Source organism: Plecotus auritus, assembly GCF_963455305.1.
Source record: "Plecotus auritus genome assembly, chromosome: 10".
NCBI lineage: Eukaryota > Metazoa > Chordata > Mammalia > Chiroptera > Vespertilionidae > Plecotus > Plecotus auritus.
In genome coordinates, this window is record NC_137785.1 from 10,796,771 (window position 1) to 10,815,673 (window position 18,903).

The following is an 18,903-nucleotide window of genomic DNA, read 5'->3' on the forward strand; positions in this document are numbered from 1 at the left end:
AGACACAACATGCGTGGGAGGCGACAGGTCGCGGCGGCAGCGACAGGTGGCAATGGGGGTTGGATGATATCGTCAAGAGTTTTCCGATTCTTATTCTAAGGGGAGGGGATATCGTTCCCGCAGACTTTATCTCCTGTTCCTCCTCTCTCCTCTTGGGTTCTCGGACCCCATAAAGGCGGAGCATGAAGCCCCTGGGTTGGGGGCGCTGTGCTGCCCCTCCTCCGGCGATGATGTCACTCCCCCTACGCAGCCTTTTGCGGCCCAGAGCTGGGTCACCCCTCCCCCATCGCCAGCCCCGGATTCCCCCATCCCCGCCCCGCCTCGACTTGGGGTGAGTACAGAGAGGGGTAGAAGGCTCAGGGAACAGGGGCGGTGAGACAGCCCAAATCCTAGTTGTGGAGGCGGGGGACTCGGGAAACGGGGACTCAAAAATTACAGCGGAGAGATTCCCGCTCAGTAACGATCTTTTTTTTTTGGGGGTGGGGGGAGCAGGCAAGGTATTTGGAAGGTCTCGGGGGACCAAGGATCGTGGTCAGCTTAGTATTCGGGAGACCTTCTTTCCTGGATTTGGAACCGATGGGAATGGGGAGAAGAAACAATATCCTAGAAGTCCCCCAATTCCAGGGCTTTGGGGAATGGGGAAGGGAGAGTTAGGAAGGGATGCAGAGGATGACAGGTGGAAGTTTGGAGCTTTCAGGAATTTTGTGCCTTGAGGACCTGGGAAAGGATGGTTTGGGAAGGAGAAGGGGTGGGGAAATGATCTAAAGAGGCAGACAGACATTGGCCTGCCCCAAACTGATGCCAGTGGCCAAAAATCAAGTCCACTTGCACTGGTCTGTTTGCGAGGCTAGTGTCTCGTAACGGAGCCCTCATTGTGCCTCCAGAAGCACCCCCCACCCCCGTCCCTGCATGGGTGGAGAATCCGAGCTCACAAATCCCCCACATACTCTGGCGAGGCCTGGGGACAGCCATGAGGGAGTGACGGCATCCAATTTCAGGGCCTGATGGAGTCTGGACCATCCTGTTACTCCTGGCCCCAGGCCGCCTCCCGCCTCTCATGGTGTCTATTCCAGGGTCTCATGCCATACATTCCCCTATCCAGCCCTCCACCTCCACCCCAGCCCGCACTTTCTCACACACCTGACCTTTGCAAAAAAAAACGCTGATTTGGTAACTTGATCCCCTGCCTAGCTGCTGTCAAAAGCAGAAAATAAAAGTAGCATGGGGGGGTGGGGAGGGAAGGATAAGGGTGGATAGCTGACTAAGGTCCTTATCCTAGCCCCTACCCCCAGCCCCTAGTGCCTACCAAACCCCATGACTTGCCCAGAGCCTCATTCAACCCAAGCCCAATCCCTCACCTCAGGAGTCACTGCTTTTGCCTGGGGATACACCAGAATTTGGGGCAGAGAGGAGTAGGAAGCCCCAACGTCTTTTCTCTGCCCTCCTGGGTCCTGTCGGGGTCTTCAGGACTGGAGGTTATGGAATCAGGGGCATTGGGGAGCCCAGGGTCTGAGTGGTGATGGGAACTACCTCTCTGGTCTGCAGGACAAGCCCCACTTCTGCAGCTCCCTGCAGTGACGCAGCCTGGTGTCCTGGCCAGGATGGGGGTTAGAGGGGATGATGGGGTGGGGGTGGGGGAGCCTGAAAAAAATGCCCAGAGGTCCAGAGACAGGGAAGGACAGCGGGACTGAATCCCAAAGAAGTGCAGGCAAAGAGAGGAGGACAGAGACTCAGAGGAGGGTGAAAAGACCTGGGAGGCGGGTAATAGAGACCAGTGGATGGGGACAGACAGAAAGAGAAAGGGCAGAAAGAGAAAAGGCAGTGGGGGAGTGTGGAGACAGAGGAGGGGGAAAGGCACAGGGAGGGAGGCCAGATAACAAGGGTGATGGGGACAGACCCAGATGAATGGGCAGAGATCCAGAGAGTGGGAGAATAAAGCCTGGGGTGGGGAGCAGTGTAGGACAGAGAAACAAAGAGGAGGGACAGAGGACCGGGAAGGGGGCGGGCACGGGCAGAGGCCCAGAGAGAAAGGCAAGTCCCAAGGAAAAGGTATAAAGACCAACAGAAAGAGACTGGGGTTGGGAATACCGAGATAGGGCGGTGGGAGAGGATACTGAGGCTTAGAAGAGGGGCAAAGACTCTGAAGAAGGGGGACACATTCAGAAAGCAATGGGACAGCGACCCAGAGGGAGGGAGACTTAGAAGTGTGAGAGCAGAGACGGGAGGACAAATATTTAGAGGAAGGGGCTAAAAAGAAACACAGAAATGGGAGCGGGGGTAGATTGGGGGAGTGGTGGGCGATACGAACCAGCCGCCGCACCTGCAGAAGGAGGCGGCAGGCCAGGGACACAGCAGCGGGAGGAACCCCACAGCCCCTGATCCGCCCCCTCCGCTCCCACAGGCACCGCCTCCTCACGCCGCAGCCCCGCCGCAGCCGCTGGCCCCGCCCCAGCCCTGCGCCTGCGCCTGCGCCCTGTCACCCGCCCGCTAGGACCGCCTGGGGAGCCGGGCCGCCCGCTCCGGGACAGTAGACCTGGTTCTGGCCCCGCCCACCATTAGCCCCGCCCACTCCATCTCTCTCCTCCCACCAGGACTCGCACTTCACCACGCCCTATTTCCTATGGGCCCCGCCTATTGCTTCCGCCACTGTGCTTCCTGGCGCTTGGGTTTCTCCTCTCTTCCTTCCTCAGGGCTCCTTCTTCACCAGTCCTTATCCATCCTTTAGACCTCTTCTCTGCAGTCTGCCGTTATCCAGACCTTGTCTTCTTTCCCTCACCAGTTGCAAGTTTTCGCCCCGCCCTCTAAGTCCCTATTGACCCTTAGAACTCTCTCCCCGTTCCAGGTCCTCCCACCCCCTTGCAGCCTGGTAGCTTCGTACTCTTCACAGGTCCCTTAGCATCCCCATCTCCCGTTCTTTACCCTCTCTTAGCCTTGCCTAGCCCCAGACTAGCCTAGTTGCTTTCAAGCCCCTCAAAGCCTCGCTCCTCCCTTAGTCTCGTCTTCCCTCATCTCATTCAAGAGGTTTTCTACCATTCTAAGACCCCGTCCACCTTCCTCAATCCTGACACTAATTATCCCGGTCCAGCCCCATCTAATTAGGCCAAGTTTGCAGCCCGGCCCCGCCCCTTCTTTACCTTGCCCCGACGGGTATTCCTAGCCAGACGCTTTCAGGTTTACAGGGCTCGCTCATCTCCTCCCCTTCTCACTGGGTTTCAGTTCCTGGAACCCCCGCCCTGTCCCCTTTCAGTCCAGCAGCCTAGCCCCATTTCTCGAGACTGTACTCTCCACTCTCCATTTCCAGCTCCCGCCTTCGTTTAGTCCCGTCTCCTCACTCTCCAGACCAATCAAGAAGTTTCTACTGTATTTTTTTCAACCCCGCCTCTTTTTAAGATCCGCCCTTTCCAGTCCAAGCAATGTTAGGAGCCCAGCCCCACAGTCTCCATCTGTCCTTCCCCACCAGATTCTGCTTATCCACTCTTTAGGTTCGGGCCCCCTTCTCTGTCCAATCAGAATGGTCTCTCCTATCGTGGCCCCGCCCCCTAGCTCAGTCTGTCACGGCCAGTCCTTCCTCTTTAAATAGTTTGCACTTGTCCCTTTGCTCTGCTCCGCCCATCCTTTTTTCAGTTATATCTAACCCCGCCTCCTTCGTTCTCTGTGCTGCCAAGCCACCTACATTAGCGGTGCGTCCCGCCTTCTTTAACACCTCGCCCGCCCCTGTTTTCAGAAAGATCCAATCGGTCTGTTTCATTTGCTGCTCCGCCCCATTCAGCTCGGCCGGGTTAGAGTCCCAGCCCTCCTCTCTCTCTGCTTCAACTCCGCCCCACCACCCTCCAGGCCAATCACTTTCGTTGCTACCCTATTTAGGCCCCGCCCCTCCATTTATAGTTTTCCCCCACCCAATCACGTCTGTCGTTCCCCTGAGTCCCCGCCCACCGAGGACCCGCCCCTCCAGCCCCGCCCCCCGTCCAATGCTGAGCTCAGTCTGCGTCTCGTCCTTCCGCGGGCGCCAGGGGGCCAGCAAGCAGCAGACCGCACAACCGCCGCAGCCTCCCGACTCCCCTCCGCCGCCGCCACCGCCGCCGCCGCCGCTGCAGCAGCAGCAGCAGCCTGCGCAGCCCGGCCCCGCCGCGTCCCCGGCGGGCGCCCCGGCATCCCGCGGGCCCGGGGACCGGCGCGCCGAGCCATGCCCCGGGCTGCCGGCGGCGGCCATGGGGCGGCACAGCGGCGGCGGTGGCGACAGCGGCAAGATCGTGATCAACGTGGGCGGCGTGCGCCATGAGACGTACCGCTCGACGCTGCGCACCCTACCGGGGACGCGGCTGGCCTGCCTGACGGAGCCTGAGGCGGCAGCGCGCTTCGACTACGACCCCGGCACTGACGAGTTCTTCTTCGATCGGCACCCGGGCGTCTTCGCCTACGTGCTCAACTACTACCGCACCGGCAAGCTGCACTGCCCGTCCGACGTGTGCGGGCCGCTGTTCGAGGAGGAGCTCGGCTTCTGGGGCATCGACGAGACCGACGTGGAGGCCTGCTGCTGGATGACCTACCGGCAGCACCGCGATGCTGAAGAGGCGCTCGACTCCTTCGAGGCGCCCGACTCTGCGGGCGGCGCCAACGCTTCCAACGCCGCGGGCACCCACGACGCGGGCCTGGACGACGAGGCGGGCGTGGGCGGCGGCGGCCTGGACGGCGCGGGCGGCGAACTCAAGCGCCTCTGCTTCCAGGAAGCGGGCGGCGGCGCCGGGGGACCGCCAGGGGGCGCGGGCGGCGCAGGCGGCACGTGGTGGCGCCGCTGGCAACCTCGCGTGTGGGCGCTCTTCGAGGACCCCTACTCGTCGCGGGCAGCCAGGGTGAGCACGCTGTTGGAGCCCCCATCCCTCACCCCTCCCCACGCGCTCCCAGACCCCCAGGAGCGCCCCATACAACCCTCAGATTCCCAGGGGCATTCCAGCCCCTCCTGGGACTCCGCACTCCTTGGAACACACCCCCTGTCCTGGCCATCCTCAGATCCTCAGAAGACGTTTCTCCAACCTTCAGATCCCCCAGATCCCTTCAAACCTCACCCCGCTTCTCTACATCACCCTGCCTAGACCCTTAGGAACTTCCTCCTGGGCTCCTCTGAACAACCTCACCCCCACCTTTCCTGGACCGGGGAGACCTTCAGAAGACCTTTCCCCGGCCCTCAGTCACCGGAACCCCTCTAAGCGCCTTATCACTTCTCTTGGGCACCCTCAGACCCTCAGAAGACCTTTCCTCAGCCCTCAGTTTCTTGGACCTTCTCCAGACCCTTAGGAGACATCCTTTGCTACCCCTCAAAGTGTTCCAAGCTCTGTGAAAACTGCCTCCCTTCCTTTGCCCCCTGCAGATCCCCTCCTGCACCCCCCCACCCCAGCTTCCTCAGACTCTCCCAACAGCTCCCTGATGCCTTTTCCCTTTGCCTCTCTCCCTGACCCCCTCCAAGTTAGATTCTCCTGGCTATTTTTGAACTCCTCTGCCCTCAAAGTCTCAGAAGACTCCAGCACCCCAGTTTCAGAGCCTCCTGGACCCCTCTGAACCTCCAAACCACTTGCTCTGGCTAGGACACCTCCCCCTCCCCCTCACTGCAACAATAAATCTTGGGACATTTTTACTCGTGGGACCTTCTGGACCCCTCTGTTCAAGTCCCTTCCTGCATCCTCCAAGCCAATTCCCATCCCAAGGACTTTCCTATAAAGCTCGAGACTTCCCCAGAGCCTTTCCCACTCCTCAGTTTCTCCTGACCGCCCCCCCCCTCCAATATGCTTGTCCCCTTCAGAGCCTCCAATATGCTCTCCAGAATGCCTCCTCTTCACCCCCAGATTCTCCCAGCTTCTCCTTTCCATCATTTAGTGCACAGCCCACTCCCTCTCTCTGGGACAACCCCCTTGCCCCCCAACCTCCCAGCCACTTTCCTAGTAGATAAATGACTTTTTCTTCTGCTGCAGAACTTTACCTAAGCTTAATCCTTGGGACCTCCCTCAAGTTATCAGCCCCAAAACTTTCTTCTCAAAACAGTTCCTACTTCTTCCCTGCCTTGGTATCTTTCCTCGTGACCCCAGCCCTGCTCGCTCCCCTTTTCCCAAGACCCGCCCCCCCCCCAACACACACACTCAGTCCAAAGCCCTGGATTGAGCGCCTTAGCTTCTCCCCCATCCCCAAGGTGAACAAAGAGCGCACCCCCTCCAGTCTTATCTCCTTGAAATTCCAGACTCCCCTCTCACCCCTCAGCTCCCTTTACTTCCCCCAAAAACTTTTATAACTTTAAACATTCCTAACTTCCTAGGCTAAATAGCTACCCTTCCCCCTAGTTCTCCCTTTCTCATCCTAACTTCCTCCCCGTGTTGGAAGAGAGGAGAGCAGTTCAAAATGGGGGGAATTAGAGGGAAAGGGTAGCGACTTCAGGGACCCCTCCTAGCCTCCTGGGGACACAAACACCATGAGGAGCCGTGCGGGCCCCTTCCCCCCACCGTGCCGCGTCCTGAGCTGGGAAGGACACGGAACCGCAGTGCCGCATTCACGCTGGGGGAGGGAACAAGGGGGAGGGGGGCCCGGAGGCACCGCATAAAGTTTGGTCCCCAGGAAGCGCTGAGTTGGCGAGATTTGGGGTTGGGTGGGGATAGGTGAGGAGGACGAGGTACGGAAGGGACATGGCCCTAGATGCCCCCTCAAGCTTCTGAGGGCTCTTTTCCCCCCATGGCCTGGGGTGCCCTTCCTTCTTGCTACCCCACTGAAGGGTCCTGAGGTGAGGCTAGAAGTCCGGGACAGCTATGAGGGGAGGGGGGTCACTCATTTACTCTGCAAATATTTTTTGAGTGCCCACAGCGTGCCAATCACTTTCAGCTTCCAAGTAGATAGCTTGGTAGAGGTAGGAGCTAAGACCAATGAAAAGTGGAGGGTGTCTACCTATCCCCCTCGCCCAGCCTCCCAACACACACACATACACTCCCTTCTTCGTAATCTCTCCTTTCCTTACAGGGACTTCAGGTCCTACTCTGCTTTTGAACCATCTGGGGGCAGGGGGTTAAACCAGTCCCCACGCTGTGCAGCCTCTACGACTGTGCACTGCGAGAGCCCACCTTCCTTTCTGTGTCCTGGGAGGGAAGGAGTTAAGCTAGCTCCGGGCCCGCGGCCTCCAGCTGTGAAGCGGCGGCACTGCGGCTGCGCACCGCCCGCTCAGTAGCGGCCCCGAAGGGGTTAAGGCGGCTCCCGGCTGCTGCGGCTGCGCACTGCGGCGGGGGAGCTGTCCGTGGTGCTGGTCGCCGCGCCCCGCCCCCCGGCCCGGCCGGCCCGCCCCCACTGCGGTGCCGCAGCCTGCGCCGCGCGCCCGGCTCGGGGCGGGCGGGGGAGCTCCAGGCATGCGCTCTGCGGCGGCCTGTGGCCTCTTAAACCACTGCGGAGAAACGGAGAGGGGGCGGGGCAGAGAGGGCACCTGCTGACCCTCAGTCCAAGGTTTAGGGTCTCTGCAGCCTGACCCTGGCCCCCCTCTTTTCTCTGCACCCCAGGCCCTTCCGCCTCCTCTCTCCATCTGATTAAAGCCTCCTCTTTGCCTCAACACTCATTCCCTTCCCTCTCAGAGGACTAGCTTCATAGCCCACTATCATCTCCAGGGGCCTCATCCATCCCCTTCTCCGAGATCTTGACCCGCCCTCTCCCTTCCTCAAGGCTTTCATCAAATCCCACAAGGTTGTTGGGCAGGGTTCTAGTCCTCCCCCAAACTGAAATGACCAGGCTCGCCTCCACTCGCAATCCTCTGCGCCTCTGAGAAGCCGCTCACCTTTCTTTGGCCCTAGTCCTGCCCTTTCCCCAAGGTCCAGGTCCCTGACCCTCCCTTACTTTTGAGAGCCTTAAACCCCACCTCTCTTCATCTGTACCCCCTCCCCTTTTGCAGACTTGACACTTCACTTCCTTCCACCTTCAGGGCCCTAACACCTCCCTTCACTTTGTGGTTCCACCCCTGTCCTGCTCTCTTGGGTAAGGGCCTCACCCAGCCTTCTCACTTTTCTGGGGCACAGACATTGGCACCAGGTCCTTAAACCCTGGCTCCTTGCCCCCCACTAACTGATGCCCCCATGGCCTCCTAAGAGCTCAGACCTTACTGGGTTCCAGACACTGGGTTCCAGACACTGGGCCAAACACTGTTTTTGCGGCTACGCTTTTTGTCTGCTCACCTAATGTAATCCTCGTAATAATCCTGTAAAAACTTGAGGTTTGGGAAGCTTAATTGCTTTGCCCAAGTTAGGCAGCGGGAAAGCTGGATTCAAACCCAAGATTTTACTGTTAGCACCTCATGATTTCACCTTCCCCCCTTCCCCTTCTCTCAGCTCCAGGCCCACCTCCAAACCCTCTGAGATATAGAGGGTGAGTGATCTGTCTCACCTGAGCCCAGAGATTGACACGGGGAACCGGAGGGGGGGTGGTCTAGGCGACAGAGCATGAGGCCAGCAATTGCTGTTTTCAGGACAGAAGTTGCTCATGTGCTGCGGCTACTGGGGCCAGCTCCTCTCCCGAGCCGGGGGACAGCTGCCTGACCCTCTGCCTTCCCTTCTGCAGCTTTAGTGGGGAGCGGGAAGCATTTGGGCTGGGAAAGGAGCCACGGGGAGGGTCCTGTGGAGGTGGCTAGGTGACCAGATGCCCGGGTCACCTTTTGCCTTCTCTCTTCCCACCTGCCCCGCAGTATGTGGCCTTCGCCTCCCTCTTCTTCATCCTCATCTCCATCACCACCTTTTGCCTGGAGACCCACGAGGGCTTCATCCACATCATCAACAAGACGGTGACGCAGGCCTCCCCGATCCCCGGGGCCCCCCCGGAGAACATCACCAACATCGAGGTGGAGACGGAGCCCTTCCTGACCTACGTGGAGGGCGTGTGCGTGGTCTGGTTCACCTTCGAGTTCCTCATGCGCATCACCTTCTGCCCGGACAAGGTGGAATTTCTCAAGAGCAGCCTCAACATCATCGACTGCGTGGCCATCCTGCCCTTCTATCTGGAGGTGGGCCTGTCGGGCCTCAGCTCCAAGGCCGCCAAGGACGTGCTGGGCTTCCTGCGGGTCGTCCGCTTCGTGCGCATCCTGCGCATCTTCAAGCTCACGCGGCACTTCGTGGGGCTGCGCGTGCTGGGCCACACGCTGCGCGCCAGCACCAACGAGTTCCTGCTGCTCATCATCTTCCTGGCGCTGGGCGTGCTCATCTTCGCCACCATGATCTACTACGCCGAGCGCATCGGCGCTGACCCGGACGACATCCTGGGCTCCAACCACACCTACTTCAAGAACATCCCCATTGGCTTCTGGTGGGCCGTGGTTACCATGACAACCCTGGGCTACGGAGACATGTACCCCAAGACGTGGTCGGGGATGCTGGTCGGGGCGCTGTGTGCCCTGGCGGGGGTGCTCACCATCGCCATGCCGGTGCCCGTCATTGTCAACAACTTTGGCATGTACTACTCGCTGGCCATGGCCAAGCAGAAGCTGCCCAAGAAGAAGAATAAACACATCCCCCGGCCCCCGCTGCCCGGCTCACCCAATTACTGCAAGCCTGACCCGCCATTGCCGCCCCTGCCTCCCCCTCACCATGGCAGTGGTGGTATCAGCCCCCCGCCTCCCATCACCCCGCCCTCCATGGGGGTGACTATGGCTGGGGCCTACCCTCCGGGGCCCCACTCGCACCCCGGGCTGCTCAGGGGGGGAGCGGGTGGGCTCGGGATCATGGGGCTGCCCCCTCTGCCAGCCCCCGGGGAGCCTTGCCCGTTGGCTCAGGAGGAAGTGATTGAGATCAACCGGGCAGGTGAGGAGGGGGCATGAGGGGCTGTGGGGGCACCGGCGGAGATGCGTGGGAGGAGATGGGGTGGTTTTGAGGGGGGCAGGAGGTGGGTGCCGAGGTTCAGAAAGACGGGATGGTCAGCAACAGAGAGGGGAGAGAAAAGTGAATAGCAATTGCTGAGGCCAGAGAAGTGGCACAGAAATAGACAATGACAGAGAGATATTTCACGTGAAAGCCGGTTTTGGGGAGAAACGGACTTGTAGCCAGAGTATTCAGAGGGACCCAGGGGGAGAGGGTCGCGTACGTGAACCTGGGCTGGCCAGAGAGGAGACCAAGAGATGGTTTCAGCATCTGAGCTTCCCGGAGGAGAGCCTGAGAGAATGGCCCAAAAGCCACAGAGTCTGAAACTACGCGATTGTCCCTGAGAAGGGATGGGGGGCAGAGACGGAGAGAGCGGTGAGGGGGCAGCAGCAGAGAGTTCAGGCTTGAATAACAGTGAGACCAAGAGAGGAAGTAAGACTTCAAACTGAAACGAAGAGTCCGAGAGTGTCTAGGGGAGGCCGGTCAGAGAGTGGAAAGGCCACGTGACAGGGCAGTGACTTGGGACCCAAGGCCCAGACTCGGGCTCTACAGAGAGGGTCCGAGAGATTCAGAGAGATGCTGCCAAGAGGAGGAGGTGAGACCAGGGAGACAGAGCAGTGGACTGTGCCTGAGCCTGAGCCTGTGCCTGTGCCTCCCCCAGGGGAGCTGCCTCAGAGGCAGTGATTGGGGTGTCAGTCTGGGAGGAGGGAGAGGCTGGTGGGCCCCACCCCCATGTCTTAAGTAGGTCAAGAAAGGGAGCTGGGCCGCCCGGCCCCCATCTTGCTCCCTCAGCCACTGACCCAGTTTCACACCAATTAAAAATAGCCCGAGTCAGAGCCTGGGGACCCCCACTCCCCCCTCCCTCATCTGTCACCTCCTTAACCCTTCCCCACTGTGTCCTTTCCAGCGCCCCAGCCATCTACCCCAAACCAACACCCTACCAACCCAACACCCTACCCCAGTCCTGCCTGACAGTTCACTTGACCCAACGACCCCCCAACACTGTGTCCCAGCCCACTTCCCAGCTTCCAGCTTGCTTCCCAGCCCCCACTTACCCATGTCCTCCCCCACCCATCCCTCCAAATGCCCAGCACCCAACCCCAGCCTGCCCTTCCCAGCCCTGGCACCTGGCCTGACTAGCACTCAGCACCCTCCTCCACTCACCCTCATCCAACCCTGTCCCCTAGCCACCTCTGCCTACCCTGTTGTCCTCAAAAGGCAACACCCTTCCGCCTTGGCTGGTGTTGCCCAGTGGTTAGAGTGTCAGCTTGTGCTCGGGTTCAAGCTCTCGGGTTCAATTCTCAGTCAAGGGCACATACCTGGGTTGCAGCTTGATCCCCTGTGTGCAGGAGGCAAGCAATCGGTATGTCTCTCTCACATCGATGTTTCTCTCTCTCTCTCCTGCTCCCCCTTACCCTTCCACTCTCTAAAAATCAATGGAAAAATATCCTCAGGTGAGGGTTAAAAAAAAAACACCCCAAAACTCAACATCCTTCCCCAGTGACCTGCTCCCCAAATCCACCAGCCATGCCCCCTAACACCCTGCTCCCAACTGAGCCCTTCCTGTCATCTCCTGACACCCTGCCCTTTAGTCACCTTCCTGCACCCGGGTCCGCCAGCACCCTGTCCCTGCTGGTCTCGCCCCACCCTGCGTTTCCACACTCACTCCTTCCTTTGTGTCTCTGTCTGACCCTGGGACACAGATCCCCGCCCCAACGGGGACCCAGCAGCAGCTGCGCTTGCCCATGAGGACTGCCCAGCCATTGACCAGCCCGCCATGTCCCCGGAAGACAAGAGCCCCATCACCCCTGGGAGCCGGGGCCGCTACAGCCGGGACCGAGCCTGCTTCCTGCTCACGGACTACGCCCCTTCCCCTGATGGCTCCATCCGGAAAGGTGAGGTGCCCTCCACTGGCCCCCGGGACCCTCCCTCTCTCGCCTCCCCTAGGGGAGGGGGGAGAGGGGGAGGGGGGAGGAGGTGATGGACTTCCCTTTCCCCATTCCCTGGCCCCAAATCTCCTCCTTCCCAGAAACCACCCCCCCTCCCGAGTTTCCTCACCACTGACCCTTCACCTGTCTTTATTGCATCTCCATTTCCCCCACCCCGACCCTCTGGCCTCTTCCCCCACCCCCAGCCACCGGTGCTCCCCCACTGCCCCCCCCAGACTGGCGTAAGCCAGGCCCCCCAAGCTTCTTGCCCGACCTCAACGCCAACGCTGCGGCCTGGATATCCCCCTAGTGGACGAACCCCCTCCCCCCGGGGTAAGTAGCTCCTGTCCTCTGAACCCCCCTCTCGACTAACCCCCCTGAGAACATGCAGCCCCCACTGACCAAGACTCCCGCCCCTCAACCATGAAGAGCTCCATCTAATTAACCTTCGGTCCTGACGCTGACCCCACACCCACCTGCGCGGACTTGCCCGCTCCTCACTAACCCCTGGAACTGACCCCAACCTTCCCACCATGTGCCTGACCTCCCAGCCCTCCCGACTGACCCATCCTCACCCCCATCAACGCCTCTCTCCTTGCCTCTCCTTCTGGGTTTTAAAAATTCCACCAAGAAAACGGGGTACACTCCCAGGATACTCTTCAGGGTGCAAGATGGGATGAGAAAGACTCAGCCACCCAGTCAGTCCCTTGTGAATTGGCCAGCTTAGCACCCACAGGTCCCCACACGGGACTTCAGCCAGCAAAATGGGCCTCCCCTCCCCGGGAGCTGTTGGGGAGAGGCAGATGCAGTCGGAGAAAGTCGCTATTTGAGGTGACATGTGGAGGTGGCACAGGTCATACATACAGTAAGAGGGACAGGCAGAGCCCCGGGTAGGAGGAAGCCCCAGCGAAGGCTTTCTGAAGGAATTGGTAGTTGATGGAGAAGTGGTCCCGTTAGACAGTGGTGACCAGAGTGACGAGCATAGCAAAGCAGCAAAGCCAGAGACCGTGGGCTGGGAGGGGGCCACGAGGCAGGGAAGCAGGGCTGGCCGAGGGCCGGGACCTTGTCGGGGACCAGGAGAGCAGGTCAGCTCTGGGTCCTTGGGGATCGACTGGAGGTCCGGCCTGGGAGGAGACCAGGACAAGGGTCCACGGGGACAGGACAAGTCCTGAACCCGGTCAGGGCTGTGGGGATAGAAAGGAAGGAAGGGGGCAGAGGGCACAGGAGGAAAAGGGCTGGGGACTGGCCTGGGAGGTCGGGGGACACAGTGAAGAGAGAGTTGTTCGTCAGTGAATCATTCGGCAAACAACCAAGCACTTACCACACGCCAGGAATTTAACATGCCTTCTGTAACCCTCACACCACCCTGGCGAACCCCTAGCTCCACTCACCCACCCATTTGTTTAACTGACTCCTGGGGGCACCGTAACCTAGCATTGCACCAAGCAAGGATCTGCCCCCAGAGTTTATACTCTACAGCGCAGGTTGGCACACTCCAGCCCATGGGCCAGCTCTGTCAGCCAGCTGTTTTGTAAATAAAACTTTATTGGAACATAGCCACTGTTATGCTCCCAGAGTAGACTGGAATAGTTAGGACAGAGACCGTGTGGCTCACAGAGCCGAAAATGTCTACTACCTGGCCCTTTAAGGAAAAGTCTGATGCCCCCTGATTGGAGGAAGCAGAAATTAAACAAGTAAAAAAAACGAAAAAAAACCTCTGGCCACTCTTAGGTCTGTGGAAGGGCTTTTGGAGGTGACATGAAACCTAAAGGTGAAAAGGGCCCGCCAGGCAGAAGGAACAGCAAGTGCAAAGGTCCTGAGGTCCCAAGTGGGTGAGCTTGGTGCTGAACGGAATTGCCAGGAGGGAAGTGAGGCCAGAGCTGAGCCGCCGAAGGGAGAGGCTGCGGACAGCCTGTGCAGAAGGAGCAGGAGGGCCTTGGCCACCGTGAGGGGGTCACTGGTCTTGAGAGCGAGGAAGAACCACCTGAAGGAATGTGATCCATCACTTCCTCGTTCCACAAACACCTGCGGACGCTTCCTTAGAAACAGAGATCCATCCCAAATCCCCGCCGCAGCCTAAGGAGAGGCTGGAGTGGGGCCTGGGGAGCCTCCAGGGCGGCCTTGTCCAAGCCCCCTTGTTTCACAGGAGTTCAGGGAGGGCCGGGTCGGACCCAGGCCACAGCAGTGGGGAAGACAGCCCAGGCTTCCGGGTTCAGACAGAACCACGAGGGGGCTGTCAGGCTCTTGTTCCGTCCCTCCTCCTCCTTGTTGCACCCCCACTCCCATCTTCATTTTCATCTCATCACCAGCCCCTCCCCGCTCCCATCTCACCCCTCTCCCCGCTTGCACCCAGTCCCCTTCCCACTCTTTGTCCCCCTCCTTCAGGTCTGGATGGGCCCCTTGGAATGGAGGGGCCGAGGGAGTGGGGGGATGGGAATGGGGGTGAGGGAGGGCTGGGCTGGGCTGGGGGTGGGAGGTCTCTGCTTCTCTTGCCTCTGATGCCAAAATCCATTCATTGAACTCAAATAATGGCTGGAGCTGATGGGGCTGACTGGACCCTTGATCCCCCTTCCTCACTTTCCCCTCCTCCTCCCCCCGCCCCCCATGGCCCACCCTCCACTGTTGCTCCCCTCTCCTCCTCCCAAGACCCTTCCTCCTGGTGTGTCCCCCCACCTGCCCCAGGACTGCGCCCTTCCTCATCTTCCCTCACCAGCCACCTGAGTCTAACACTGGACACCTGCTCCACTTCCTCCCCAGCCTTCTCCTTCCTCCTTCCCTCCCCGCCCCAACCCCAGCCACCCCGGAAGCTCCTCCCATATTTGATGTCTCTGGCCGCCCCATTTCATTGCTCCCCTCCCCCGGAAAACACTAGAGAGGAGGAAGAGATCCGGCTTTTCTCCGACCCCCAACAGTGAGGCCATGTTGGGGGGGTTCCCGTGACCACCCTCCCCCCGCCATGACTCTGTGTATTTCTGTCCCCAGCTCTTGTCACCGCCTGAGGCCTCGAGAGACCCTCGGTCCCCCCCTGCCCCTTCCCCCCAGGTTAGCAATGGGGAATGGCTGGGAAGGGGTGTCCCCTAGGTAGTGGGCTTCTGACCCCTCAGGCTCTCTCTCCTGTGGTCTAGACACTGGCGCCCAGACAGGCCCCAGGCGCTGGCAGACGTCCCCAAGCTTCCCAGAGACACCCCCCCACCCCCTTGCTCCTTGACCTCAGACCCCATCTTAGATCCCGGCTATCGGGACAGTTAGAACCTTCCGGTCAGAAGGTTCCCATTGAAACTCCCTGACCCCTAACGTCCTTGCCACGCCTTCAGGTGAGCCAGCCTTGCCCCTGCGACTGCTCTGCAGCTGTGGGGCCGCAGGGGCGCTGCCGGCGGTGGCCGGTCCACTCGGCCCCTCACAGCCCCTTTCCTCTACAAGTAGGTTAGCTCCCCCTGCAGCCCTGCCCGCGCCCTCCCCGGCTGCTCCCCTGTGCCTTCCACCCGAGCTCCCGCCCATGCCCCTGCTGCCACCATCCGCCTTGCTGCCCCCCCTTATGCCTCAGATGAGGGGGCCTACGGGGGGCGGGTGGGGGGGGGCGGGCTGCGTGGGGATGGGATGGGTGGGGGAGGCTCGGTGGGCGCCACCTGCCTCCTAACCCTGAGTCTCTCCCCCCTCCCCATGTCTGAACCTTTCTCCTCGATGCGACTGACTGTGCGATTTGTTCACTTCTCTCTCTCTCCATCTCCTTGGCCCGCCTCTGTCCGTCTCTGCCTCGCCCTGTCTTGCTGTGTCTTGGTGCCTGACGGCTCTGTCTCTCCGGCGTCTCTACTCTCGCCTTCTCTGTCTCTTGCTTTCCCTGCCTCTGTCTCTTTCTCCATCTGGTATCCTTTCTGTCTGTTTCTCTCCTGCCTCCCTCCCTCTGTCTTGGGGTCTCTCTGTCTATGGGACCCTCCCCCTGCACCCTTACTCCATGCTTCCTCCCCGTGTTTCCGCCCCTCCCCCCAGGTTACGAGAAATCCCGCAGCCTGAGCAGCATCGCGGGCCTGAGCGGGGTGTCTCTGCGCCTCGCGCCCCTAGCCACTCCCCCCGGCTCTCCCAGGGCCACCCGCCGCGCTCCCCCAACCTTGCCCTCCATCCTCTAGCGCTCCCCTCCCCCCTGTGGGGGGACTCGGGGGTGACAGGGAAGAAGGTCAAAGGAGCTGGGGGTGGGGGAAAGGGTTTTTTAAAAAATCAAAAAGTCAATAATATGCAACGGAGACGACCACGCCAGCAGACACCCCCGGGCCCCTCACCCCCACCTGGGCCCCAGGATGGAGGGGGAGGGGCCAAAGCCCACGCCCTCCAACTCTCCCCCCACCCAAATAAAGCCTTCTCAGGTCTCCATGAGCCATAGGACACCCTCCCATCAACTCGTGTAAATACGTCCAAATTATGCCAATTACATCGGGGGCACCTCCCCCTACTGTGCATGCTCCAACCTGGACCCCTCCCCCAACTCCACCTCAGCAATAAGCGCCAGGGGCTGCATGCCACGCGGTTGAGGGTAGGGGCACTCTGGGAGGGGGCGGGGCCTCGAGGGGGTCGGGTGGGGCTGCAGGAGGGTCTCCTCGCCTCCTACCCTCCCCCCCCCCCAGGGCAGCCCATCATGCATTGATTAAAAATAAAAATTAGCGACAATACGGGGGAAGGAGGGACAGTCATCCAGCTAAAAACCCGAGCTGAGCTCAGAAGCGGGGCGCTGCGGCCAGCTGCTCCCTCAGCCTTTAGGAGGATGGATCCCTCTGGTGAATTGCACCCGTTCATCCCCACCCCCACCCCCACGGGATCTGCTCGCCTCTGTTCTTGCTGCATGGACTCAGACCTCCCGTCCCAGAACTCCTGGGAAGTCTGGCCCTAGCACACACAGTTCCCCAGCACCCCTCCAGGTTCCCGGGATATGAGCCCTGCACCCAGAATTCCTGACACTGGCCCTGGCACCACGCACTCCTGGAACTTAACCCTTGCACACAGATGCCCTCAACCCAGCCCCACGGCCAGCCACTCCCTGGAGTGCATCCCGGCGCCTCAACCCTCCAAGAGGCGCCCCAGCCTGCAGCTCACTCTCAGCCTTTGGGATGCTCCAGAACCTTCCCGGTCTCAGACACTTCCTGGACACCCCAAATCCTCAGGCCTCAACCCCACCAGACACCCCCAAATCTCTGCCACCGGACATCCACCTCAGGTTCCCCTGCCGCTAGGATTTCCAAGGCGGGCCCGACCTGTCTGCAATTCCAGGGAACCTGATCTTTCCAGGGCACCCCGTTTCTTAGGCCCAACTCCGTCCCCCAACATGTCTTCCCTTAAATGGCACCCTCTTCACGGACACCAGTGTTGCCCAGAGGGTCGTGTTTGTGCCTCTGACGTGCTGAGGTTCAGGCAGTGCGAGGACAAGCACCCGGAAGCTTGTGTCTTTCCTAAGAGGTTCTGCCTTTTACGGCGCTTCGCTCAGAGGCCAGTAAGTCCAGGTTGTGCTGCGCGGCCGGCCGGGACGCCGTTTATTTAGGTCGCGTGTCTCCATCTAGAGACTGTGCCGAATGGATGGACACTGGGACGTGGAGGCTTAGGAAACAGCCACCCACCTGGGCGGGGACCCCAGCCCGCCATTCCCCGCGTTCCTCGCCCCGCCACGCCCGCGGGTGGAAAATCACTCCTCACATCCCATCCTGGCTCAAGGATGCGCTACCTCCCCCAAGCCTGGAGACCACACCGGTCCCAGAATCCTTAGAGAACCCCCCTTTTGGAGCTGGGGGCCCACAGAATTAGCAACCTTCCTCCCTGTGCTCCCACAGCCTCAGGAACCCCACCCGAGGGTTGGGGGGGTGTCACTGAGCACGATTCTTGATGCAACGATTCCTATGCAAGGGGCACTTTGAGTCCCCCCCATCCTTCCCTCGGACCCTAAACCCTGGCGAATCTGGGGTGAGGGGTGGGGCAGGTTCTGCGGGGAGCGGGGCGGGGCAAAGGGCTAGGGGCCCCAGACACCAGGGTATGGGGGTGGGGACTGATTATATTGCCAAAGGGTTTAACTTCTTTAAAAAAAAAAAAAAAAGCCCCCCCTCCCATTCCCCAGACCCTCACGGAAGACGAACGGTGCGGGGGAAGGGGGTGAGGATCTTTTCCAAAGGGTACAGACCTCTTCCCTTTGTCTCCCCCCTGCTCGCCAACCTGCCACACGTACCCAGCTTTTTAGTTCAGCTTTTAAAAATAACTACGATCATTATAAGCCTCTACAAAACGTGATTCTCATCCCCCAAGTCAATAAACAACGCGGGATTCGGGGAGGGAGAGCGAGCTATAAGGACGACTTCCACGTCCCGCTCCCTTTCCCACCCCCCCGCCCGGCCGCCAGGGTGCCCGCAACTACACGCATGCGCTGCATGACGCTCCCCACTCGCTTGTGGCGCCCTCCTGCGCTCGGGACGCACGGGCACGGGGCGGGGGGCGGGGCAGGGGGAGAGGGACGGATGGCGGGGGTCCTCCTGAGCTCAGCGGCTCCCCTCCCCAACACACACAGCAATAAGTTTCTCTCACTCAAATGTGGGCGGGGCGAGCCTGGCCTGTCCAGGTGGAGGGGGGGTGGCCAGGGGGCGCTCTCAGGGATGGGGGCGGGTGTCTGGAGTCAGTGTGGGGAGGGGAGGTCTGCAAACCGTCCAACTCTGGTGCTAATGGCGGGTCTTCTCAGCCCACCCCCAGGGCAGGGAGGGAGGGGTCGACAGGCCCCTCCCCCAAGCCTCCCCCACGCCCACCCTGGGTGCATGAACCGCCCAATGCAGAAGCTGCCGCATGTCACCCCCCAAAAGGAAAACTGTCATGCCCCCTTCCACCCACCCTCATTCCCCACCAAAATTAAAGTTTCCTTTTCATTTAAAAGCTGCGTCCTGTTTGTGTGTTGGGAAGCCTCCCGGGAGGGCTGGGGAGCTTTTGGGGGTCGACAGAGGGATTGGGTCTTCAAGACCAGGGGTCGGATTAAAGTGGCATGCATGGGTGTGCATTCTGGGGGCCCAGACATCCCCTTGAACACCGGCTCTCACTTGGTGATTTGGGGTGGGTGCCTGCCTACACCCCTAGCTGGGAAGTCTGAGGGCACCTGGATGATG

The 18,903-nt window shown here is 60.3% G+C and overlaps 1 protein-coding gene across 3 annotated transcripts; it reads left to right on the forward strand.

Annotated features, from left to right (window-relative positions):
• The first annotated feature begins 182 nt into the window (after window positions 1-182).
• Window positions 183-18,670, forward strand: KCNC3 (potassium voltage-gated channel subfamily C member 3). Of its 3 annotated transcripts, none has more exons than XM_080646053.1 (6): window positions 183-331; window positions 2,402-4,850; window positions 8,693-9,800; window positions 11,561-11,752; window positions 11,992-12,118; window positions 15,773-15,908. In XM_080646053.1, the coding sequence occupies exons 2-5, from the start codon at window positions 3,969-3,971 to the stop codon at window positions 12,093-12,095; spliced, it is 2,286 nt and encodes a 761-aa protein (XP_080502179.1). In that variant the 5' UTR covers window positions 183-331; window positions 2,402-3,968; the 3' UTR covers window positions 12,096-12,118; window positions 15,773-15,908. The 3 variants fall into 3 exon arrangements, with proteins under 3 accessions (XP_080502179.1, XP_080502180.1, XP_080502178.1); XM_080646054.1 differs by lacking the exon at window positions 11,992-12,118 and adding an exon at window positions 14,768-14,827 and having other exon boundaries at window positions 184-331; window positions 15,773-15,905; XM_080646052.1 differs by lacking the exon at window positions 11,992-12,118 and having other exon boundaries at window positions 186-331; window positions 15,773-18,670.
• The last annotated feature ends 233 nt before the right edge of the window (window positions 18,671-18,903 follow it).